Genomic DNA, 25,929 nt, shown 5'->3' with positions numbered 1-25,929 from the left:
TGTGGAAGGGAGCTCTGGAATTTTGACCTAGTAACAGATGCAGGAATGGTGATAAAGTTCTAGCTCATGACAGGTGTGTGGGGTTTGGAGGGAACTTGCAAGCAGAAGTGTTAATATGATTGTTCTGCCCTTGTTCTTCTAGATAGTAGTGAATGTGGGTTTGGAAAGTGCTGTTGAAGGAACCTTGCTATGTTTCAGCAGTGCATCTTGTAGATAGAAACATGGAAATGAGGAGCAGGAGCATGGCATTCGGTCTTTCGAGCTTGATCTGCCATTCATGATGACCATGGCTAGTTGTCTATTGCAATAGCCTTTTCCTGCTTTTCCCCCACTGTATGCTTTAATCTCTTTAGTCCCAAGTGCTATATCCATCTCCTTCTTGAAAGCATTGAATGCTTCAGCCTTGACTGTTGCACAATAGTGGAGGGATTGAACACCGAAGCTGGTGGATGGGCTGCTTTTTTCTGGTGGTGCGGTGGTGAGCTTCTTGGGTGTTTTTCCATCTGGATAAGCAGAAGCAAATAAAGGGTTGAATGTGTTTCACACATAGTAACCCAATCCTGCTTAAATGTTTTAGCGAAGATCTGTAGCTCGGGTTATGGTTGGTTGGTTTGCCAAGCTGACTGGTTTTCATGCATGACTCCATCCAATCCAGCCTCTGGGGGTGAAAGCAGGAACGGATTCCTTTCTGGCAGGGTCCTGGGGTATTAAGGCCCCATTGTCCAGGCCTCCAGTTGAGATGATAGGCAGGCACCAAGAGCTGTTGGCCAAATCAGAGAGGTTGGCACTGCCACTGTTTGTACAGACTATTGCATAGACTGCATTACCAGGGAGATAGTAGAGCCCTTGAAGAATGGAGAGCTTGGTTGGGGGAAACCAAGGCACACAGGCCCCAGTGATTGTGAAGGGGATTGGGTTTGGGTCTTGGTGCAAGGAAGCACCATTGCTAGGGAGGACAACCTGTTCCACAGACCATGGAATGCAGATCAAGGAGAGCTCTTCCAATGGGGGCCAAGTGACTCTTAATTTGTCAGTTACGTGATTTACTTTCTCTCCCTTAACAACCTCAATTGTTCATGTCCCCACTGCAGGTAATATGCAATGGTGTGGGACAATGCTAGGTTCCACTTTGGAAGATCTCCCCCATTGTTTTTGTTATCCTCCTGACTCCTACCCAACCTTTACACAGGCAGAAGTGCTGGACAACCTTTTTAAGACAAGCATAGAACGGTAGCATCAGTAGAAAAATGTCATACGTTATCACAATCAAATAATGGACAGTAAACATAGGGCGAGTGAATAAACCGAAGCAGTGATATTCAATAACAAGACTGTGGAAGCAGTGAAATGGGAGCCTGGATGGATGAGATATTGATCATGAAAACCATTTTGAAAATGAAACAGAGGGCTGAATCCTCTTGTTTTTTTGGCCAAGTGAGAACTGTGTTGTGTTTGTTAGAGACTTTCTTGACACGTGGCCTGAGCAAGATTTTTCACAGTTTCTTGTAACCAAACTCACTTCATTAACTATTAACAACCAACTACCCCTTTCCACCACCCCATCCCCCACCTCGCCCAACCCCGTCGCATCCCTCATCCGTTTCTTACTACACGTTATTTCAGGAACAACTCATTAGACATTTACTGAAAGACTGGCACCCATTGCACCTACGTCGCTATGAAAGCGCACTGTACAACTACACAAGCCCTGGCAGCCTGGAGCACAGTTCCTGATATTTTCCCTGGACATGGCAGACAGGGGACCATTGGTACCCCGGCTTGTGGGCAGGATCCTGCAGCACCTGCTGGGCAGGCTGGCACAGATGCGGGTTGTCACTTGGGTTAGTGCAGTCTAGGCCATCTGGAGAAATGCCCATCCACACTGGAGTAAGACCAATAACCTTCTCCACTCTGCTAGTGCCAGTGCTGCCATCTTCTCTCAGATATCTCATCCCAACTCTGCTACTGTACCCACCTTCCACCAATACCACTCTCGGTATTGCCAGCAACACCGTCCCTCACCCACTGCCACCCCTACACCGCTAATACCGAATGCCCTCCGCAATGCCTACTCACTGATTCAGGACACCTCCCTACCGGCACCAACAGTAACAGCTCTGCCACCCACTTTCCCCAGCCTTAATACCTGCCTCTCTCTTATGTAGGAGCAAAGCAGCCAGCTATAGAACAGAAAGAGTCAACAGGAGTGGTTAGCTTCCTGACTGTGACTCCTCACCCTTTATGAGGACAGCATGCTGACTGACCTTGTCCAAGCCCCTGGACTGGTATCACAGACAACCCTTGATGTACGGACCTGTGACCAAGCATTTCTGAAGAAGAGACTCAAAACGTTAACTCGGTTTCACTGTCCACAGATCCTGCCAGACCTGAGTGTCTCCAGATTTCTCTGTTTGTCTCAAATGCTGCCTTCTTGACCAGAGCTGTCACTCTCCCCTCACCTTTTTGGTTCAGGTTCAGACCAATGTAATACTGTATTGAAGTCAGGGGTTGAATGGCCTGGGCGGTACTGAAATTGAACACCAGTGAGCAGTTTATTCAACCTGATAACATCTTAAAATGTACTTCAAAGAACTGCAGGTCCTGGAAATTTGAAACAAAAACTGAAATTGCTGGAGAAACTCATCAGGTCTGGCTGCATCTTTGAAGAGAGAAAGCAGAGTTAACAATGAGAGCCCAGTTCTGAATAAGGAACATTAGATTCAAAACGTTAACTCCGTTTCTCTCTTCACAGATCCTGCCTGACTTGCTGAGTTTCTCCAGCAATTTCTGTTGTTATGTTGAAAATGTATTTCACTGGCTGTGAGGGATTTTGGATATACTGAAGCTGTGACAGAGATGATACGAAAGCTAGTCACGTTTTTTTTCCTTTTTTTGGACAAACGTATTAATATTGCTCATTTTCGTACTGTTCTCTCTGTTATAATGTCGGATTCCAGTCTGTAAGATCTAATTTACATCATATCTTATGAGATAAACTGGCTTTGGAGTACTCACACAAATAGTATGATCCCAGTATTGGCCAAAGCGTAGGACAGACCAAGAATGCCACTCCCCATGATAGCGTTGCTGAGGTTGAAAGCTGACATTCCAAATGATGTCATTCCAGGATGCTGCACATGGTCAAAGATGTAAGTCAGTACAAATCTAAACTGTAGTCTATTAATTTTCTGTATTGTACCATTCAATTATGATTTTACTGTTTTGTAACATTTAATGTTGTTTTATGCATGGTAACACTTAATGTTATTTTATGATTGATAACATTTAATGTTGATTTTACTGTATTGTAACATTTACTGTTAATTTTGCCTGAGAAAATGAAAAGCATTAGACTGATAACACTACTCACATATTCTTCTTGATAGTCTTCAAATTTTGTTTTCCCTGAAAACTCATTTGTCAGAAACCTCTGAATTTCGGCATCATCTTCGTCATGAAATTGACTATTGAAGGGAAAAGCAAAACAAAGTTAGCCAAGATTTTTCTGGAGTTTCAGGCAGATGATCAAATTCAAAAAATTGCTTTCAACATCCCGGGTGTTCTCATTGACCAGAAACTCACCTGGATTAACCATAAACATACAGTGGCTACAAGGGCAGGTCAGAGGCTAGCAATACTGCGGCGAATAACTACAAGGCACAAGTCAGGAGTGTGATGGAATACTCCCTAATTGCCTGGACGGGTGCAGCTCCAACAACACTCTAGAAACTTGACACCATCCAGGACAAAGCAGCCTGCTTGATTGGCATCACATCCACAAGCATTCACTCCCTCTACTACCAAAGCCCAGTAGCAGCTGTGTGTACTATCTGCAAGATGCACTGCAGAAATTCACTACATATCCTTAGATAGTACCTTCCTAACCCACTTCCATCTAGAAGGACAAAGACAGCAGATACATGGGAACACCACCTCCTGCACGTTCCTCTCCAAGCCACTCACCATCCTGACTTGGAAATATATCGTCGTTCCTTCAGTGTCACTGGGTCAAAATCCTGGAATTCCCTCCCTAATAGCATTGTGGGTCAACCCACAGCAGGGGGACTGCAGCAGTTCAAGAAGGCAGCTCACCACCACCTTTCTCAAGGGCAACTCAAGGGTGGATAATAATGCTGACCCAATGCTGCCCACTCCCATGAGTGAATAAAAAAAGCTCCTCAACATGTGGCAAAACTAATCTTTGTATCTTTAAAGGAAGCATCCTCTCATGGTAACTGTGGATCAGATTACCATTTGGTTCATCTTTCCAATCATTAAGATGCTACCTTATCCTTATTGTTGTATCTAAAATGAATCATCCTTTGTCTCCCAATCTACCCAGAATTTAACTCTGCTTCAAGCTAGTTGGTGAGGTAGAAACTGAGACATCATGCCTTGTGGACAGAGTTTATTAACGACTCAATCTTACAGCTCTTTTCACACACCATTCCTGACTATTCTCCCTTTACAGATATTTTCTAACCAACCCATTCAGTGATGTTCAAACTTTTACTAGTTTGAACATTATCATTGTACACTCTATTCTGGTGGTAGATCAACCCTGTAAATCTCTGTTAACTTCACCTTTAGCTCGTTTAACAGCATCCACAGGGTAGTTATGTTATATATTAAATTATATTTGTTGCTGCTCCAGCCACTTGCATGTTTTGTCCAATTTATTGTATAGTTTTAGAGCTGTCATTCATCAAAGGCTGTAGTATGAACATCCAAGCAAACAGCTGCTCTTTGTTTGAGACAGTTCACGTTAATTAAAATGAGTTTTCTTCATGTGTTACATTACAAACCTTAATTACTCTCCCACAGTGACATTTAATTTGTTCAAGTTTCAGTTGGAATATTAAAATACAGAACCCAAGCTTTCATAATTTTACTTAAACCACCTTCAGCTTTTGAGATTAATACTTTTGTAAAATATTGATTTTGATCATCTGCTACAATTTTTTTTCTATGCTTACCTGCTGATGGTAGCTTTCTCTGAATTTGTCAATTTTGTATAGTCATCATCCATACCGCTTTCACTGTTACTGTCATCAGCCTCTGTACTAACTCTCTTAAGCTCCATACGATCCATACTTCTTGTCAAAATAAAACCAACACAAAAGGAGAATAAAAACAAACAATACAGCGGTCCTTTAGGTCTTTCAGGAGGTTTAATGCCTCTTCAACTTCAGTATTTATTTCCAAGACACTGTGTTCTGTTCATTAAAAGTAAGAAAAACAATGATGTTAGTTCAATCTTCTCTGTGTAACAACTAGCATACCTATTCCACACAGTTACCCTTCTGTAAAATATTGAAAGAAGGGTTGTCATATATTCGCCAGGGCAACTATTCTTACCATTGACGTTAAGATTTTCACTATGCAATCAAACAGGCTACAAACATAATATTGAGAATACTATTAAGACAATGTGGAAATATTTGGACAATTCATGAGCCCACAAACAAACAAACAAAAATCTCCAAGTGCAAGCCCATTCTTTCCAGCACAATATATCATTAGAAGATAGATTCCTTTCCCATCATGGCTGGTGAGGCACAGACTATAATGCTTAATCAGAACTGAATAATAAATTGAACGGAAGAAATATTAAACGGAGCTATAAAGGCCATTATTAAAGCAGTTAACTTCAACGGAAATGCAAAATTAGTCAAATGGCATACCTTAGTGTTGCAAAGTCAGTAATGTAAATTAGTTAGAGAATTTGGAATACATTTCCTAAGACGGTGGTAGAAGTGGATTCAATAAAGACTTTCAAAGGGAATCCAATATATATTTGGAAGGGAAAAGTTTGTGGGGCATTGGGATTAGTTCAATTGCTTTCAGCAAGAGCTGACATAGGCACAATGGAGTAAACGGCCTTCATCTGTGCCGGCTCAATGAAATGTCGTAAAAGTACATTGGAGGGTCCTCCTGCGACACAATGGTAGTCTGAGCCACATGGGTTCAAGTCTCACCTGCTCCAGAGGTGTGTAATAACACATCTGAACAGATTTATTAGAAAAATAGGTTTTAAGATATGGCACTGCTTACATAAAACCATACAAATAAACTCTGAGGTGCTCAAAATAAGTAGTTAAGGACTAAATACATTCATTTGGAATTTATGCTCACAAACAGGTGTATTATTTTCTTTCTCTGCCCAGAGACCTTGGCAACATTTAGCCAGTTATGTTAATTGTATATCAATCATGGTCAGCTACACAGGGTGCAAGTTGTTCATAGGGTTATTACTTGAAAGTGTTGAAATATACGGAATAGGAGCAAGAATAGGCCATTCAGCCCTTCGAGCCTGCTCCCCCATTCAATATGATCACAGCTGATCATCCAACTCATTCTCCTGCTCCTGCTTTCAGCCCGTACCCTTTGGTCCCTTTAGCCTCAAGAATTACATCTAACTCCTTGAAAACATTCAATGTTTTGGCCTCAACCAAGAGGTAGATATTTTAATCAACCTGTTCAGACAAATTATGACATACCTCTGGGACTTGAACCCAGGCCTCCAGTCCCAGAGGTAGGGACATTATCATTGTACCACAAGAGTTCGAAACGTCAGGCAAGGAATGGGAGAAATTTGCTTTTGGCCCAAGTGTTTTTGTCTGCAGCACTGATTTATGTAGGTATATAATTAGCTATAATCCACAAGCCATCTTTCTCCATTAGAGAGATAGACAATTGCTTTATAGCTTGAGCAGCACCACTCTGATCCATGTGCATAGATCACTGTAAGTTGCCACCCAGGTTGATAGCGTTGTTAAGAAGGCGTACAGTATGTTAGGTTTTATTGGTAGAGGGCTTGAGTTTCGGAGCCATGAGGTCATGTTGCAGCTGTACAAAACTCTGGTGCGGCTGCACTTGGAGTATTGCGTATAGTTCTGGTTACTGCATTATAGGAAGGATGTGGAAGCATTGGAAAGGGTGCAGAGGAGATTTACCAGGATGTTGCCTGGTATGGAGGGAAGGTCTTATGAGGAAAGGCTGAGGATCTTGAGGCTGTTTTCGTTAGAGAGAAGAAGGTTAAGAGGTGACTTGATAGAGACATACAAGATGATCAGAGGATTAGATAGGGTGGACAGTGGGAGCCTTTTTCCTCGGATGGTGATGGCTAGCACGAGGGGACATAGCTTTAAATTGAGGGGTGATAGATATAGGACAGATGTCAGAGGTAGGTTCTTTACTCAGAGAGTAGTAAGGGTGTGGAATGCCCTGCCTGCAAAAATAGTAGACTCGCCAACTTTAAGGGCATTTAAATGGTCATTGGATAAACATTTGGATGATAATGGAACAGTTTAGGTTAGATGGGCTTCAGATTGGTTTCACAGGTCGGCGCAACATCGAGGGCCGAAGGGCCTGTACTGCGCTGTTATGTTCTATGTTCTATGTTCTATGTTCTATGTTCTATGATCAAATGTGGAGTAAGGCAAGGAGGGAGTCCTCCATGAACTAGCCATTATAGGACTGGCATCACTCTGCATCATACTTGAGCTATTTAGTCAAATAATTCTACCCTGTACCAATTCAAGTCCTCATTTCCAGAACACACAGCATGATTGCTCAATACGACACATTGACCATGCCAATAACTAAGCACTCCCTAAATATTTACCCTTTACAACCAGTATTATCAAAAACTTTGTAACTCACTGAAGTCACTACAATAGTTGCTTTAGGAATTGTGCAATAATTGGGGATGATTAAATAGAAACCTCGTTGATAATCTGGCTGCACTATTTATCAAAGTGACAAAGTGGGTTTGATACAATAGAAAACACTGCTAATGGTAGATTTTGAGGGAGTTACGGGTCAGGTGCCGTGCCAACCTGGAGCCTGGGTCGAACTGGAAAAAGGCACGTGCTTTGTACATCAAGAGCAAGATGGTGCTGCATTTTTAAGTTAATGTTTTCTAGCTCCATGCTCTCAGATAGGAGATTAATCAAACAAGCAGAAGGGGTGGTGTAACTAGATTTTCCATATACTGTGGGTTCTGAGTGCCAACACAGCCTGTTCAACTAGGTATCCAAGTTCAAGATGAATATCCACAGATATTTTTGCATTTGCAATTACAGTTTGTTGGGTACCCTCCCATGCAATGTGACAGTTTTGGCTCAACTCTTGCCCATGGGTTAGAAGGTTATGGATTCAATTTCTATTGTAGAGACTTGAACATAATCCAGGCTCAATTTGTGTAGTGCAGAGGGTGTACTGCACTGTCTGTGATGCTGGTTTCCAGATGAGACATTAAAATTTAGCTCTGTCTGCCCTCACTGATGGAGTTTTAAGATTTCATATATGATTTTGAAGGAAGAAAGAGGCATTATCCCCAGTGTCCTGGTCAATATTTGTCCCTTAATCTCTTTTTGTGATGTTGCTTATCTGGTCCTTTTACTTTTGCTGTTTGTGGGTGCTTGCTGCGTACAAATTGTCATTTATATTTCCTTCATTCCAATAATGACAACCAGTCAAGGGTACTTTATTGGATGTAAAGCAGATTGGGATTTGCTGTAGTTATGAAAGGTATAATAAAAATACAAATCTTTGTTTTAGTGCAGTACTGAGGGGCTGCTACACCACCACAGTGCAGTATTTTTGATGAGTGTGTAAACTAAATCAAGATCCTGTATGCCCTATCCAGTAAAAGTAAAGGCACTATTGCAAAGATGATCAGGGCAGTTCTCCCTCGTGCCCAGGCCAATGCTTCTTCCTCAGTGGATATCACTAAAAATAAATCATCTGGCTATTATCACATTGTGGATTTATGCTGTGCACAAACTGACTGTTGCATTTCCTGCATTAGAAGTGATCATGCTTCGGAAATATTTCATTGTCTGCATGTTTTAAGACATCAGAGATTCAAAACCATACCAAAAACATTCATGAGCCTAAATTGCATCTCTGTGAACCCTGTGTCAACTCCCACTAAACTTAGACTTACTCAGTGGGGTGGGGGGTTGGGGGAAGAGGTGTCCTCACCTCTGGGGGAGGGATGTGTGGGGTTGATATGGGTTCTGTTCCGTGATTAAATGGGCACAAGCCACCATGGTTTCTGCACCGACTTCATTAAATTTAGCTCTGCATTTTTGCCACCACATCTTCCTCCTGCCATTTGATGGCAAATCCCTACTCTCTCCTCATTTTAGACTCTCAGACATAACCTCGCACCAATCTCTCTGAGCTTTTCAATTCCGGGTATCCTATTTCAAGCAAAGGGGGCAGGACTGGCATCTCACAATTTGGTGACCCTTCACCACCACGCCCCCCCTACCCGCGACTGAGGGGAGTCTGTGCCATGGTCTGCTTTAACCCATTTTTAACAGAGTGGCAGACGGAGTCCTCTTTATATTAAGACCAGTGTCCCATGTGAATTCTGCCAAGGTTTGATTGTGTTAGAAATATAACACATTGTTGTCTGTTAACCAGCACATGATATATATAAAGCTGAACTTCTTTAATGCGAATCATGTGCAGTAGATACTGACTAGTTCTTAAATAAAAATTGCTTGCCTTGAAATTATTCATGTAATTACACAGAGCTGAATGCAGAATTTAAATAAAAAGAATGAGAAAAGCACGACTGGTATGAAAAATATCCCTCTGGCATCAACATTTGATAGTATCATCATCTGAAAACATATGAATTTTAAACCAGACATCGGGACAGAAATTGTGAGCCCCCGCTGTGAACAGAGGCAGATGGTAGCTAAAAACAGCCCTGCTGTCTGGCTCGACATTTTGCTGGCTCCCTGTCAAACCCCACCTTTGTTCAGTGGGTAGCCAACAGCTCATTAACAGCCAATGGAGGCCAATTAATGGAGGCCAGCCGGGCAACCTCCAGGAAACTCACTATCTTCCAGAGGCTGGGTTCGGAGTCTGGAGGTGGCATTTCAGTGGCAGACCAGTGGGAACAGGCAATGCTGCAGGTAAACTGTGGAGGCCCTCTGTGCCAACAAGGATGCAGGAATCTTCCTCCATGTCATTTATGGGATACCTCTGTGAACATCATTATGAGTGGCTGCTTCCCCCGAGAGTAAGTTCAGGACCCAGAGGTGTCCTGACCTCTAATTCCCATCTCCGGAGGGAAGTCTTACCCAACGCCACGCACAGTATCATGGCTAAACTGCACAAACACAGGGCTACCTCATTCTTTAATTAGATTGATAATGTAAACTCAACTTTCTTCAGGCATCACAGGAGTAGGCCCAGGTAAATAATGGCACAGCGTTAAGTTTTTAAGTGAAATTATTGAAAGTAAAATTCTCCCTCGGTTTATGCATTGTTAAAATTGCATATTCTTTACTTTCATTAACTTGTGCCTTAGGCAATGATACAATCACAATGCAAACAAGAAGCAACTGCCAAAATTTAAAACTCAAATATATACCTGAGAAAATAGTTTCATGCCTCAATTTGGGTTTGCCAATTTGTGAGCAAATCCCTTGCTTAGCTTATAATTCACTTAATGTGAACAAAGCTTACGTAGAACGGTTTCTAAGTGTGATTAAGTTGCCAATGTTAAAGTCTTTTTGTAATTTGCAGTGACTCCCAGGAAAGAGTATTTCAATGGCTCAATCTTCCTCAAAAAGCCGAGGATGACAAAGATTAGAAACAGAAACTGTTGGCCCAGCTAGAAATAATAGCCTGCTCGGGATAATGCTGGTGCAGTGATGACTGGGTACTGTTACAAGTGCTTGAACGCAACATGGAAGTCTAGTTGGCCGGATGGGCATGTAAAGAAGGTATTGTAAATGTTGGCACACTATTTCTGTTGAAACAAAGTCTTTCCTGATGACATAATCCTAGTTAACTTGGCATTTCTCTGATGGTACAAATGGAGTTCTGATACAAAGGCACAAATTACTTTGTTAAAATGTATTTTAGAAGTGTCCAGCAAAGGAAGTGCTATGTTAGTTGTGAGGATTTTCATCAACAGAGAGAGGACAGTGGGGGAGTCGGCGGGGGACATTACTTTGTTCCAATTGTGGTTAATCACAATTTCCTGCTTCCTAATGAAACCATCTCTTCCATTAATTCAAGAGAGTATGGGTCTTTGCTGTTCAAGGTGGGAATAAACTATTTGTTGTCCTGAAACTAAACTATTTGTTGTCCTGAAACTAAAGTATGAAGTAGAAATTTTTCGTTTAATTTTTTTGTTTCATCCACAGGTATATATAAATACACAATAATTCAATATAGTGAAGTTTTTCACACATACATGTATGAAATATGATCATAAACTGCAATCATTTGATTTAGAGACATTAAACTGAAATCTCCCAACACTGAATTTGTATAAAAATACTGCAATATTTGCAAAGTAGTACTTTATAAAATATTTTAAAGAAATCCCAGGATTACTTACCTAAGATAAATAAGTCCCTTCAGATAATTCAAGCAATGAGATGTTGCTTCTTTAACCTTTTCACTTAAAATCAAACCTTAATAATTCTGAAACTCAATCTTTTTTGATTACCTGTTGGAAATAAAAAAAAGACCAGTTAAACAACGCTTATTTTAAATTATACGTTTAACATATACTTCAAAATATATTTTAAAAGCAATTTTTGTAAAGGCCTGAAAATTCCTGACAAAGGTGCTCAAAATTCATGGTCTATTCCTCTTCATTTAAAGTTGATTAAATTTAATTATTGGTACATTTCAATTGTAGTTCTACAAAATACATAAAAACAGAAAATACTGGAAATATTCAACAGGTTTGGCGATAACTGTGGACAAGGGGAAAGAGTTCACTTTTTGAATCAAGTATGACTCTTTTCCCTTTTTAAAATGTGTGCAATTCATTATTGTAGGATATTTTAACTAGAAATTGGCTTTCAATAAAGCGGTTTTTTCTCAAGGAGTCAGTCTGGATAACTCTTACCTCTGCCAGGATGTTAGGGTTTCAGCCCCACTCCAGGACCTGAATATATAATACGAGTTGATTTTCCAGTAGAATACCAGCTTTCCAGTATCCTAGGCAACAGTTATCTCTTAACAAACATCACCAGGACACTTTAGTTGCCAATTTATCACATGACTGTTTGTGGAGCCTGGACATGTGTAAATTGGCTGCGGTGTTTTCCTACCTTACAGAAACTACACTTTAAAAGTAATTATTTTGCCGTGAGAACTTTGGGATGGCCTGAGGTTGTGAAAGACACTAACTAAATGCAATTATTTTCTTTCCTCTTTAGCCACACTTGTTCTGAAAGCTCTAACTCTTGCCAAGATACAATTTTACAGACATTGGCTGCCGTCTAGTACAGTTTCAGCTGAAGCATGTAGTCCCAACGTAAAACAAGTCATGTGGCACCGACTGTCAAAGTTGGTGTATCATACTACTTCAATACCAAATCTGATATCAGGCTGGAGAAATTAACCAAAATACAGGGTAATGTCCAAATAACTGCAGTCCATCTTTACCTATTAGTAGCCACTCAAGGTATCTTCACAAATTCTAAATTCATGTCATACTTTACGACATGAGAAGTTGTCACTACAAATTCTGAGTGGAAAACAGTACCAATGTTTCTCAATTTAAATTTATCTTGACTGCAAAACTACATTTGCTTTTGAAATAAAACAAATTCATATTACTTGAGACATAATACATTTCAAAATACACTACATTGTATATACTTTGGTACCCTTTTCCACATTAATTACTGACACAGCTCAAGATATTTCACATCACATTCTCCATATCTATCATTCTCATTCTTTACTGTATTATCTAAGAATAAAGAAAACTTAGTTGATAACATTTCTGAGTTCACGATTGTTTGGCACTAATTGCTAAAACTATAGGCATAATGAGGAAATCTTAAACCAGAAAAAAAGCAGCGTTTGATGGCACTATTCTGCAGTGTAGGTTAATCAATCGCTGACAGAACAAAACTTTCTACAATTACAATATTACAAAAAGATAGTTGGAATCTCAAATTTTAAATTTAAAGTTGATCTTGCTCTTTGTGCACCTTCTCTGCAGCTGTAACATTGTATTCCTCGCTTTGGTCTATTACCGTAATGCACTTTGTACGGTATGATCTGCCTGTATTGCATGCAAAACAAAACTTTTCACTGTACTTAGATACATGTGACAAAATAAATCAAATCAAATGATCATTTTCCAAAAGTGTCATCAGAAAAAAAACAAGGATTTAATTTCACTTCTTCAATAAAATGGAATCAGCAATCCTTCTAACTGTAATCGTGACTGCCCACATCTCACGGAGAAAACCAACTCTATTGCAATTCTATAACCTTGTTGAAATAAAAAAGCATAACAGCTAACACGTTTAACAATACGTAAGTGAACAGAAGTACAAGCATTTATACATTCATTCGTTTACAAAAATCAATATTACCTCAATGCCCGTAACAAAATTCTCAAATTATTGCTTAACTCTGAAAGGCAACTTTTGTACTGTTGCACATCAGACCTTTGGCTGATTGCATCAGATGGACAGGTGAGTGGATGAATAAAAAGAGGGAGTAAACTAAAAGAGCCAATCATCAAATGTACCAAACCCAACACTTCCATTTAAAGACTACTTACGTCAGTGGCATGAAAGAGCAGTATCTAATCCAAAATCAAGATTAACCCAGGCCCTGTTTAACCCATCAATCTGGCAGGACAGCAACGTTCTACAACATCCTTCTAAAGTAGGTCTCATTGAAAAGCAAAGCATCTTCTGGACACTATTACTATACAATAAACAAGAATGATCTCATTGTCATGTTTTTTACTGCTAGAGCAAATAATGAATTTTAGCAGAATGTTCCCAGAAGTTATTTTCCACTCTTTGACAGAAAGAAAGCTTAATGTTCAAAGACAAAAAAACACCCCCAGGTTTGAAGACAACAAAGACTAGGTAATTTAGGGCATGATTATCAATCAGGGCACAGTGGCTCAGTGGCTAGCACTGCAGCCTTGCAGCACCAGGGACCTGGGTTTGATCTCACCCTTGGGTCACTATTTGTGTGGAGTTTGCATGTTCTCCCTGTGTCTGTATGGGTTTCCTCTGGGTGTGCTGGTTTCCTCCTTCAGGCTAGGTGGGTTAGCCATGGGAAATGCAGGGATAGGGTATGGTGATGGGTCAGTGTGGACTGTTTTCACACTGTAGGGATTCTATGACTCTCGTTGGAATGTACCTGTTAATTGGAAGCTTATTTTGGTTTTAAACAGCTGAGATTGTAGGAAACAAAAGAGATACCACATAGTGCTCTATAGCATTTATGATCTGGGAAAAGAATGATAGCTAGAGATAATATGCTAGGTTTGGATTTCAATGCTTTGGGGTTTGATAACACATTTTACTCATTCACGGGATGATGACATCAATGGCTTGGCAGCAATTATTGGGCAGTTCAGAGTCAAACACATTGCTGTGGGTCTGGAGTCACATGTAAGCCAGACCAGGTAAGGATGGCAGTTTCTTTCCATAAAGCACACCAGTGAAAGGCTTTTTCCAACAACTGACAATGGATTCATTGTCATCATTAGCCTCTCAATTCCAGATTTTTATTGAATTCAAAATTTCACCATCTGCCGTGGTGGGATTCGAACCCAGGTCTCCTGACTGGGTCTCCGGGTTAATAGTTCACCGATAGTACCACTAGGTTGTCACCTCCCCATTAGCACAGTAACACCCCAAGCACTAAAGCAGCTTCTTTTTAAAAAGAACGGCACTGTTTGCTCCTGAATTTAGAGGGATCTTTAAGAAAGGCCAGAACAAATGCTCGTGCCTGCCCCGCCCAGTTGGCTGGCTGTGGTTACTGGGCATCTCCGAATGTAGCCAAACATGAACTCCCAGACTCACATCAACCAAGCACTGATACCTGTCCATGGACTTGCATACCATTTCAAATCTCCAAGGAGCACTCTTGGCTCTATAAACTGAAAAGGAGTCAGCCCTGGATTACTGGTCAGGGTACTTTGAAACATTTCTTAATGCAAAGACTCTTCAGTGACACTGCCATCGACCACTATAGCAACAGGCCGTCAAAATCAAACTGGTTGAGGGCCCACTTCTGGAGGAATCTGTGACCACCATCAACCAGTTGAAGGGCAACAAACTCCTGGGGTCAATGGGATTCCACCTTGAAGTTTGGTGGTCCTCCCCTATATAAGCTCCATAAAATGACTGCCGAAGATTTCAGCATTCCACAGGATCTGAGAGATGCTGGTATCATTACCCTCTAGCCAAGCAAAGGAGAAATGCCAGATTGCTCCAGCAGCTGTGGGGTCAGCCATATTTCTATTGTTGGGAAGATCCTGGCTAAAATACATGTAAAAAAAAACTTGCGCCTACCATCTCAAAGAAAACCTCCCAGAGACCCAGTGTGGTTTCAGGGTAAATCGAAACATGACAGACATGGTACATGTGCTCAAACAAAGTCTAAGAAAGGTGTCGTGAGCAAAACAAGACCAAAACATCTCTATCGTAGATCTCACCTTGGGTGAGCAGAAATGGATTTTGAAAACTCCTTCAAAAATCTGGATGGTCAGCCTTGATCCTGGTCAATATGAAGCAGTTTCATGAAAACCAGGTAAATAAAAACAAAACACTGTGGACACTGGAAATCTGAAATAAAGTGCTGGAGAAACTCAGCAGGTTGGGAGGCAGAGAGAGAAACAGAGTTAACAAGTTTGACATGAACCTTCTTCAGAACTGAAATGTTAACTTGGACTCATAATGTTTCTATCTCCACAGATGCTGCCAGAGTTTCTCCAGTACTTTCGGATTTATTTTATGAAAACCAGTTTGGGTAAGTTATGCACAACAGTGATCTCTCGAATCTGTTCCAATTCTCCAACAGCATGAAGCAGGAATATGTACTGGCCCTGACCTTATTTACCAACTACCTCAGAATGGTGCTGCAGCAGGTAACAAACCACCTTAAGAGGGAGTTTACAGAGGCTTCCAGACATGTTTTCACTGATTATTGCTCTCTCCTGGTCCACAGACAGTGAGACTTGTACTGTACAACAACCTGTATTTCCAAGGCCGCACAACACTTCAGGCTAAATGTCAATCTAAAGGACAGCGAAGTCCTGCACTCTAACAAAAATATAAGCCATCAAGCATTGACATTGTGGGAACTGAGCTAAATGCTGTCGAGCAAGTTATCTCTCTGGGGAACATCATCTTGTTTGATGCCACCAAAGACAAGGAAGTCAACAATAGGCATTCTAAAGCAAACTAAGCATTTGCAAAACCCTACAAATGAGCGTAGAGCAACTGTAGTCTCAGAACACAGCTCAAGCTCAATGTACAAGATCTCACCATCCTCCTGCAAGGTGCCGAGGCACGGGTTCTGTACCACTGACATGTATGCCTTCTAAAGCTCTTCTACCAGAGCTGTCTCCTCAACATGCTCATGGTTTACTGACAGGACCACATCACAAACACTGAAGTCCTGGAAATGGCCAACATCACCAGCAGTGAGAGACTCCTCCTGCACAGCCAACTGTGTTGGGTCAGGCATGTTGCTCAGATGGGTGACAATCACTTACCTAAGATTATGTTGTGCATAGAGATACCACATCAGGAACACTATAGAGACCATGGAGACTGGGTCAACAGTCAATGTGATAGACAAGGAGACGTACAGATCCAGCAGTAACTGAACCTTTACCTGTTTCCACTGTAGAAGCATCTGGGTTATAGTAAGTCTGGCTAGCGACCAATGGACATGTAACCAATAAGTTTTCTTTCATTGGTTAATGGGATATGAGCATTGCTGGTTGAGTCAGCATTTATTGCCTATACTTAATCACCCAGTGAAGAGTAAACCACATTGCTCTGGGTCTGGAGTCACATGTAGACTAGACCAGGTAAGGATGGCAGTTTTCCTTCTCCAAAAAGGACATTAGTGAATCAGGTGGGTTTTTAAATTGACAATGGCCACCACTTCCTCCAAAACGAGTACAACCTTCCTATAATCTTCATCAATGAAGAAGTGCCAGGAGGAGACAGTGAGAGCAGTGCACATTACAGCATAGTGGTAAGGAACCAAAGCAAACGCCAGTGGTGGCACTATTAATAAAATGATGACATAAGTTTGAGGCAAAAACAGCAGAGATTAGAAACCAGAGAAGTGAGAGAGCACCCTGAACGGGGATGAGAGTGAGAAAGGGAGAATCCCTCCTCCTAACACTATGTGAGCAGAGCTCAAGTTACAAAACTGAATCATTTGCAAACAACAAATGTTGGAGATCACAGCAGGCCAGGCAGCATCCATTCAGGTCTGACGAAGAATCATCTAGACTTGAAACATTAGTTTGCTTTCTGTCCGTGGATGCTGTCTGACCTGCTGTGATCGCCAGCATTTGTTGTTTTCAATATAGATTCCAGCACCTGCAGTAATTTGCTCATGAATTTTTTGTAATTTGTGTTGTTAGGGAGTTAAGAGTTGGCGATGAAAAGAAGCAACATTGGTGATGTGAGACTTTTCTTTGAAGTCAGGAGATACAGTGAAGTCAAAATCATCAACAGATGAACAAGTGCTAAGAGTGAAACATCATAGATAAGAAGAAATATCTATTAATTTGATCATGTCTATATCTGGTGCCAGTAACTGTAAATTGAAACAATCAGACCATTGTGTAGGGTCTAGGCCTGAAACGTCAGCCTTCCTGGGGTTTTTCTATGGGGTTCTCTCTGTCTTTCTGTCTTTCTCTCTCTCTCGCTCTCTCTTTCTCTCAGGAGGTGATGTATAACTGAGGAGTGTGTGTCTATTATAGTGCACACAACCATTACATTTGTGTGGGATAAACTGGATCCATCCAGTAATCCTTTCACTACAACGTCATTGGTTCGTGATCTGGCAAACAAGCTTTTTGAGGTGCAATGCTTTTAGTCTGGCTGCAGTTATCCTTTAGCAAAACAATTGGTACCTCTGGGAAACAAATAAGTTTAAAATCATTTCAAAGGTCATGTTATGCAGCAAACACCACAACCAACCCCCATACCAGTCAAGGACAGCATAGCCTCACGTCCACGTGCCAATTGTTCAATTTTGTCAGTGGAAAGTTGGCTCTTTATCAACGCAAACATCTTTCAAAATAAAGTCTGGAAAGTTTGCAGGCAGTCACTCTTTACCCTTCACTCTGAAGTTGAAGTTCTATTCTGGAAGTGTAAAGCCTCCTTATCTTAGTTTCATGTAATGTCCTCAGCTAAAAATCTCCATCAGTTTAAAAATATTGGCCCAAGATGCACCCACTTTTGTTAAAAAGTAGAAAAGCACTTTGCAACTCACATGTATGTTGTAACTGGACTACAGCAGTCAGAAAAAAGTATTAGCTTGGATTTTATGGCCGTATTGGCGGTGAAACTGACAATGTTTATTGTAATTACCATATGAAACTTACAGCAGTTTTGCTGTTCACACATGTAAATGTGAAAATCCAGAAGTGAATGTCAGTGATTCTTTGATCATATCACGTACATTGTTGAAGTCTGCATAGATGATAAGTTGGTAGAAGTCACTGAACTGATGAAATCTTCTCTAATTTATAGTCTCTCTGGTACAATCTTCCAAAAAGACACCTTATTAATGAGGTACAACGAGGGTTTTATCCATGTATTATATCATAATTACTTAAAGAGAGCCTCTCTGGCTGTGGAAGGCAAATTATATGTTTCTGTAATGTCAATGTTTTCCATTATGATTCAAAATTCCTCAGATTTCTTTTACTATAATGTAAATCATTAAAAAGAAAATTATTAAGTTGCAGCTTCTATGTCCCAATCTTCATAATTGATATTTTCTCCCCAAAAGTTTAAATTCTACTTCACTGCCAATTATTCCAAGCTCCCCAAGTCCCTTCAAGCCGAAAAGACAGTCAAATTGGCCTTCTCCTAGACCTTACCAATATCGACAGTTAGAAGCCAGGAAAGGCACTGAGGGCAACACGGTGACAATCCCTTTCTGTGTTGGTTTGGTGCCTTCACACAGAAACAAGATGAAAAACCAAACCAATGACTCACCACCTGGTTGGCATGGCCCATAATGGTCCACCGTTCTAACTTGTGACTAGGAAGAATGGAAATACTCACACAATTCTAACATCGTATCTTTTTAACAGTTCATTTACCATGCTGATTAGACTGCAGGCTGACCCACAGTCTACTGCATTCACTCTATAGTTTGGCTACTTTAACAGGCATTCAGATTAGGAAACTATGATCCGAGAAATAATAAAAAAGGAGGAAAACATTTGCATTCACTTAATGAATTACATATCCTAAGAATTTGCCCCCAAAGTGCTCCGCAGCCAATTAATTTTATCGAATACAGTGTAATCGCTTTTGTTTTGGAGGAAAATTTGGCTACCTACCCAATGGAGGGTCTAATGCCCCTGTTGAACAGGGAATGCTCTGCGATGTCCAGTCCAATGCAACAGAACCTCCAGCAGAAGGCAGCAATGGGGAGCAATTGTGCCAGGACTTCCACCAGCAGGTGGCGATGGTGAGTGAGGATACCTGGGACAGTTGAATAGACCCTCTCTAGAAAAAAGGATGTCTTTGTGGGAAGGAGGGTTCATGAGAAGAAATACTTCCTTTTTTAACCTTTTCCCTTCTTGTTTGTAATAGCCTGATGCTGGTGGAATAAAAAAATCCCTGCTTTGTAGTGTTTGGGTTGCCTGTGTGTTCTAGTCTCATAATACAGGCATGTTTTTAATATGTGAAATTGGACTTCCAAGCTGGACATCTTTGTGCAATTTTCAGACCTGAATCGGGAAGTTAAAGATGACTGATTGAAATCCTCTGTCTCTTACCTAAAACAATAGAACTGAAAAGGTATTTCCCTTGGTGAATGGTTTAATCTCTTTTGAACTTCAAACTATCCAACTGGAAATATATTGGTGCAACCCTTCTCCAAAGCATTTTGAAAGATACATAGACTGACATGCACAAAAGTACAAGTTCCAGTTAGATTCTTGCCTAAAATAGACTTCAGGAATAAGAGGACAGAACATTCTGTGTATATGACATAGTTCTCTTCAACATTCTGTAGCTATCTCTGTAGCAAACACACTGCAATATTCACTGTTGCAAGTAATGTCCACCCAAGAAAGGATGTACAATTACTTGTTTAAGTTTGCGACTGATCTAGCATTATCTGCGAGTTATTAATGTGTCACTTTTCATGTCAGCTGCTGGTTCCTGGAAGTCAGAAATTATAGCCTTTTTTTCATATCGTTGACGAAATCGGCTTGATACTAATGATGGTAAAATTAAAGATGATTGCAATGACAGCATTATGCCACTCAAACAATGTGGCAGAGACACCAATTATATTGCAAAATTGACAAGTAGAGCATTAGACACCATAACAGCAAATAAAAGGCCATGTGATTTCATCCTACATTTATGGTGTAGAAGTCATTCCTACCATTGCCTCCTACAAGTTGGCAGATGTATACAGTGTTGCTTTTTCTTTTGGTTTAGCAGTAGGATTGACTGCCTTAATGTCTGTGAACTGAGAATCAATTTCCTCTCTTGATCCACTCTCAATGGAAATATGCACACCCCTGTGTGACAGCAGATATGAACCAGGTTGTGGCTGCTTTTGCGTCATTAAATAACATCACCATAACCCCGGCAGACCATATGGCTGCTCTCTGATTAGAGACAGCCAGCTGTTGGTGGTTTAACCTGAGGGTCACCATGCCTCATGTGAGGTGAGACGTTGAGAAGGAGAATCCTTTATGGCAGTGAGTATGGGAATTGAACCTGTGCTGTTGGCATTGCCCTGTATGACTGAACTATCTGTCCAACCAACTGAGCTAAGCAAACCCCTATCCTGGGTTAAGTAGGCTGAATTAGTCACCATGTATGTTCCTCAGGAAGCTAAAAAAAATGGCATATCCACAAGGACTCTTCCCAATTTTTATAGATGCAACATGGAAAGCATCCTATCTGGTTATATCACAGCATGATATGGCAACTGCTCCTCCCAAGACCACAACAGACTACAGAGAATTGTGAACACAGCCCCTCCATCCATTACACAAACCAGCCTTCCATCCATTGACTCCATCTATACTTACTGCTGCCTTGGGAAAGCAACCAACATAATCAAAGACCCTTCCCATTTCGGCTTTACTCTCTTCCATCAGACAGAAGATATAAAAGTTTCAATGCATATATAAACAGATTCAAGAACAATCTCTTCCCCAATGCTATCAGACTTTTGAATGGACCTGTCAAAGTTAATGTTGATCTCTCTCTCTGCACTTTCTCTGCGGCTGTAACACTGTATTCTGCACTCTGTTCTGCTATCCTGATGCACTTTGTATGGTACGATCTGCCTGTATAATATTCAAAACAACACTTTTCACTGTATCGTGGTACATGTGACAATAAATCAATCACATATTAACAACACATGGAGAAGCATCAAGGGCATCCAACAGTCATGAAACTATACTGTAGGAGCACGGGCCAGTGTGTTCATGAGAGCAACAAGGGAAAAGTGAATGACAAAATTCCTCTCTCATCCCAAAAGGTTTCTTTTTGAACAACCACTCAAATTTTAAACATTGTGTCCCAATGATCTCAGAAACCACTCCATTAAAAACACAGAGAAAACATTTACAGTCATTCAGTATCTTTCAGATCATAAGCATTCCCCACTACCACCACAAAGTGCTCCATGGCCAATCTATTTTACTGACAGCAATAAAGTCATCATTGTTACGTCAGAAAATCTGGCCACCAATCTGCATACTGCAAAGTTGCACAAATAGCAATGAGATAAATCAAAATGTAAAACAGAACTGAATTTCTATTCCAACTTCCACTAACTCAAGACACCCTACATGCTTTACTGTTACATCAGGGCTCCTGCCAACCACCTTTCCTCTGACAGCCTAACTTTGGTTCTAGGGATAGAGGATTTAGTTACAATCTGGTTGACCTGCTTTGTGCCCTGTCAAGGACACTCACATCTTTCAGATTATGTGTTTCTCTAGGCTGGAAGTTCAACTTTAGTCTGGGTCTAACTAGAGCGAAGATTTCGCGTATCCTCTTTGCTTCTGTACTCTTGATTTATAATGCTCATATGCTTTGGCGAACACTCTCTAAAGATGCCCGGCCACATTCAAAGATGAAACCACTTACATTTCAAGGTCTTCTGTTCCTGTAGATAGTAAGCTCTAGGTTCAGGTCGCGTTTGAATGTATTGCTATCTGACTCCAAGGCAATAGAGGCACAACTGAGGCAAGCTGACAGAGATGGATTAGGACTGTGCTCATCAAATAGTTCGAATAAGATGGCCAATTTTTAAAATAAAAATTATACCCCTCTGCAGTGCAATTATTGCGGGCGATAGCTACCTACTGATATCAACATGGAAACTGAAATGTATCTGCACAACTACTGTGCAGATAAACAATTAATACAAACCTGCAGTCCTTTCATAACAATTGTAGCAATTTAAAATTAAGTGATAAGACCAGGTTTGACATTTAGATGCTGAAATAATTTGTGCATGAAGCATTTTGATAAATTTTGTGGAGATTTTTTGCCACAGGCCAAAGAAATGCTTTCTCATGATAGAAAAAAAAACCTTCAAGGGCTATTATCTTGACAGATCCAATCTACATTATAATTCACCATCCATTTGCTCTTTTCTAGTATGTCTTTTGCGTAAAGCAATCTGTGAAATTGTTATCGACCTAAGATAGCATGTCTCTGGTGAAGGGTTGATTTTGCTAAGAAGCTTTCAGCTTGCTAAAAACAAAACACACACATCTCTTTCCAAAGAACAGGGTGAGGTAGATCTATTAACATCTTTTGTTTAATAACTGGGATAACATATATATGTATTATCAAAGGCTCAATTGAGAATAATTGTAAGGTACAAGTCACTCAGTTTGATTGAAAGAAAGCACATACATATGAGACGTGGTGAACTATGTATGTTCAAACATCTCTTCAGGCTAGTCTCTCACACGCTATCATGCTTGGCTGAAAGAAAAGCATGATTCAGCATAAGGACCCCTCTCTAGATGAGACTGTGCTACTCTTTACTTAACTCCCTGGGGATTTAGCAGAGTGAGAAGCAATATCTTGTTTCTGAGCATAGCCTGAAAGCTCAGCTTCCAGAGACGATTGAACAATCATTGGTAACCCTGGCAGTGATTCATATCTTGAGTCCATGACCAGTGTTTCAGGTACAGGGGCACTGGAAGGCTAAGTTGCGATTACAGGTTTTTTTTTTGTATTCATTGTATAGGTGTCACTGACTGGACCAGGATTAATTGCCCATCTCTAATAGCACAGAGGGCAGTCAAGACTCAACCACATTGCTGTGAGTCTGGAGTCACATTTAAGCCAGCAATTTCCTTCCCCAACAGGCATTTGTGAACCAATAGGCTTTTATTAACTATCAGCAATGGTTTCATGGTCATTAATAGATTCTTAATTCCAGAACTTCAATCCTCACAGCTCCAGGTACCCAGGTTCGATTCCAACCTCGGGTCTGTGTGGAGTTTGCACATTTTCGTTGTGTCTGCGTGGGTTTCCTCCGGGTGGTCTGGATTTCCTCCCACAGTCCAAAGATGTGTAGGTTAGATGGTTTAGCCATGGGAAATGCAAGGTTACAGGGATAGGTTAGGTCTGGGTGAGATGCTCTTTGGAGGATCTCGTTGGGCCGAATAGCCTGCTTCCGCACTGTAGGGATTCAATGATTTTCTGTAGTGCAGAATTTGAACCCACATCCCCAAAACATTATCTGGTCTCTGGATTAACAGGTCTAGTGATCGCATTCCTATCCTAAATCTTCAAAAGGCATTGGTTGAACATACCAGGTACATTAAAGTGCAGAACAGTTGGAATAAGGTCATCAAAATAGGATCATCAGTTTCTGAGTCACATTCATGCACAAATTACTATTGTTAACGTTACAGAAACACCTTCCGTTTACATAGCCTTTAAAAATGTAAGAAAGCATTCTAAGGCACTTCAAAGGAACATAGAACTGAAACAAAGTGGCATTGTCAATAAAGAACACATCAGAGTTGGTGACTGGTTAAAGAGGTAGAATTTATGCAGAATCTTAAAGAAAGTGAAGTGGAAAGTTTTAGGGAGGGCACACCACAGTTTAAATAGCCGAGGCAAGAGTGATGATGATGGTGCAAAAGCAGTGGGAATGCACAAGAGGTGCACATTTGAATGACAGAAACTATTTGGAGGCTGGAGGAGCTGGAAGCCTTACAGAGATAAAGGAGGACTGAGGCCATGGAAGGATCTGAACACAAAGATGTGAGACTGACAGGTGACCTTATAGTGGTTTATAAAATCATGAGGGGTATGGATAGGGTGAAGAGCCAAGGTCTTTTTCCCCAGGGTAGGGGAGTCCAAAACCAGAGGACGTAGGTTTATGGTGAGAGGGGAAAGAATTACAAAAGGTCCTGAGGGGTAACTTTTTCATGCAGAGGGTGGAGCGTGTATGGAATGAGCACCGGAAGTCATGGAGGCTGGTACAATCACAACATTGAAAAGGCATCTGGATGGGTAAATGGATAGGAAGGGTTTAGAGGGATACGGGCCAAATGTTGGCAAATGGGACTAGGTCAGATTGGGGTGTCCGGTCAGTGCTGAGTTGGATCAAAGAGTCTGTTTCCATGCTGTATGACTCCGTGTGAATTTTAAAACTAACGTATTGATAGACTGGGAGCAAATTTAGGTCAGATTGGTCAAACGTGATGGATGAACAGCACTCTGTACGAGTTAGGATATGAGCACATCTGCGAACAACCTATGTCAATGAAACAACACGATCCTATATGTTAAAACACCAGGATGAATGCATAAGACATTTTATAATGTCAAAATGTTTCCTACACCTCCAGGAGACCTCTCCCCAATTATATTTTTGCAATACTTTTAAGTCATTGGTCAATGCAGATTTGTTGATGTCCGAACAGCAGGAAATCTGCCTGGCACTTGCGATGAATTATTAGTTGGAAAATGACACTACATTTCAAATCAGTTATTTGAAATCTGTGGCATGAAAAAGGGGCAAGTACTCGAGATCAAATAACTTAATGTAAGTGCGTTTATTTTTGGTTGGACTAATGTAGTCAAAGGAAATGAATTCACTGAGGTTTCGCTATTCAGTGTTGGTAGCTAAAGTAAGTATGGTCAATAATTGAAATGATGTTAAAAAAAAAACTGTACATTAACTCCCAAAGTTACAGTTGCATAAACAGTTTACTGCACAGCTTGTCACAACAAGGAATGCATTAGCAATCAAGCCCCACTACTCCAGAAGTCACCCCATCAATGTAATTATTTTGACTCAATCTGGAAAATGGCCAGTTGTTCCTTTGTTGTACTGCTATCCAGAATGAATGAGACTTTGATCAGTTTCCTTTAATAAACTCAAAAATTAATCTGGTTGTTTAAAACAGAATTTATTTTAAAATCAAGTGGTAAAACTAGTTAATAACTAAGATATAATCCCAAACCAGAAGTATATCCCCCTTCAATCCAAACACACTCATACAACACAAAAAACGAAGTATCCACACAGTTGCTATTTTGAAAATGGCAAAAGAAAAACACCCTTTACGACTAGATAGCATTTAATGAATTCTCGGAACCCACTGGATTTCTTCTTTATGAAATTGAATTGCTGACAGTCATAGACTGATGGGAGGTCTTCTACATAAGCAATGGTTCAAATACAAACAAAGGTAGTCACAAGTCTTTTGAAAATGATCATACTGCAGCTTTTCAGAGTTTACAAGATAATCAAAATACTGAGATGTGAAACTGTATCAGGTTCCAATTAGTTCCACTAATGGACGAAGAAAGAGACTTGTAGCTTTTGCTACAAGATTTGGCAATATTTTCCTTCTGACTCCCTTAGCTTTTAAAACAGAAGCTAAAACTG

At 40.6% G+C, this 25,929-nt stretch overlaps 1 protein-coding gene across 2 annotated transcripts in view; it reads right to left on the bottom strand.

The window, feature by feature from the left end:
- The window catches only part of LOC109937686 (sodium-coupled neutral amino acid transporter 4-like), a 41,540-nt gene extending 28,053 nt beyond the window's left edge, over positions 1-13,487 (bottom strand). Inside the window, exons 1-5 of one of the 2 annotated variants that reach the window (XM_048608015.1) lie at positions 13,383-13,487; positions 11,378-11,488; positions 4,977-5,216; positions 3,371-3,464; positions 3,016-3,131 (exon numbers count right to left, since the gene is read on the bottom strand). In XM_048608015.1, the coding sequence (XP_048463972.1) occupies positions 3,016-3,131; positions 3,371-3,464; positions 4,977-5,092 (326 nt within the window). In that variant the 5' untranslated portion in view covers positions 5,093-5,216; positions 11,378-11,488; positions 13,383-13,487. Of the gene's footprint in view, positions 1-3,015; positions 3,132-3,370; positions 3,465-4,976; positions 5,217-11,377; positions 11,489-11,896; positions 11,930-13,382 lie in introns of those variants that run through there. The other variant, XM_048608016.1, reaches the window with a different exon arrangement.
- Positions 13,488-25,929: the final 12,442 nt, after the last annotated feature.

Source organism: Rhincodon typus, chromosome 18 (assembly GCF_021869965.1).
Source record: "Rhincodon typus isolate 14 chromosome 18, sRhiTyp1.1, whole genome shotgun sequence".
Classification (NCBI taxonomy): Eukaryota; Metazoa; Chordata; class Chondrichthyes; order Orectolobiformes; family Rhincodontidae; genus Rhincodon; species Rhincodon typus.
The sequence above is the reverse complement of the archived record's forward strand: the minus strand, read 5'-3'. Positions and strand labels throughout refer to the sequence as shown.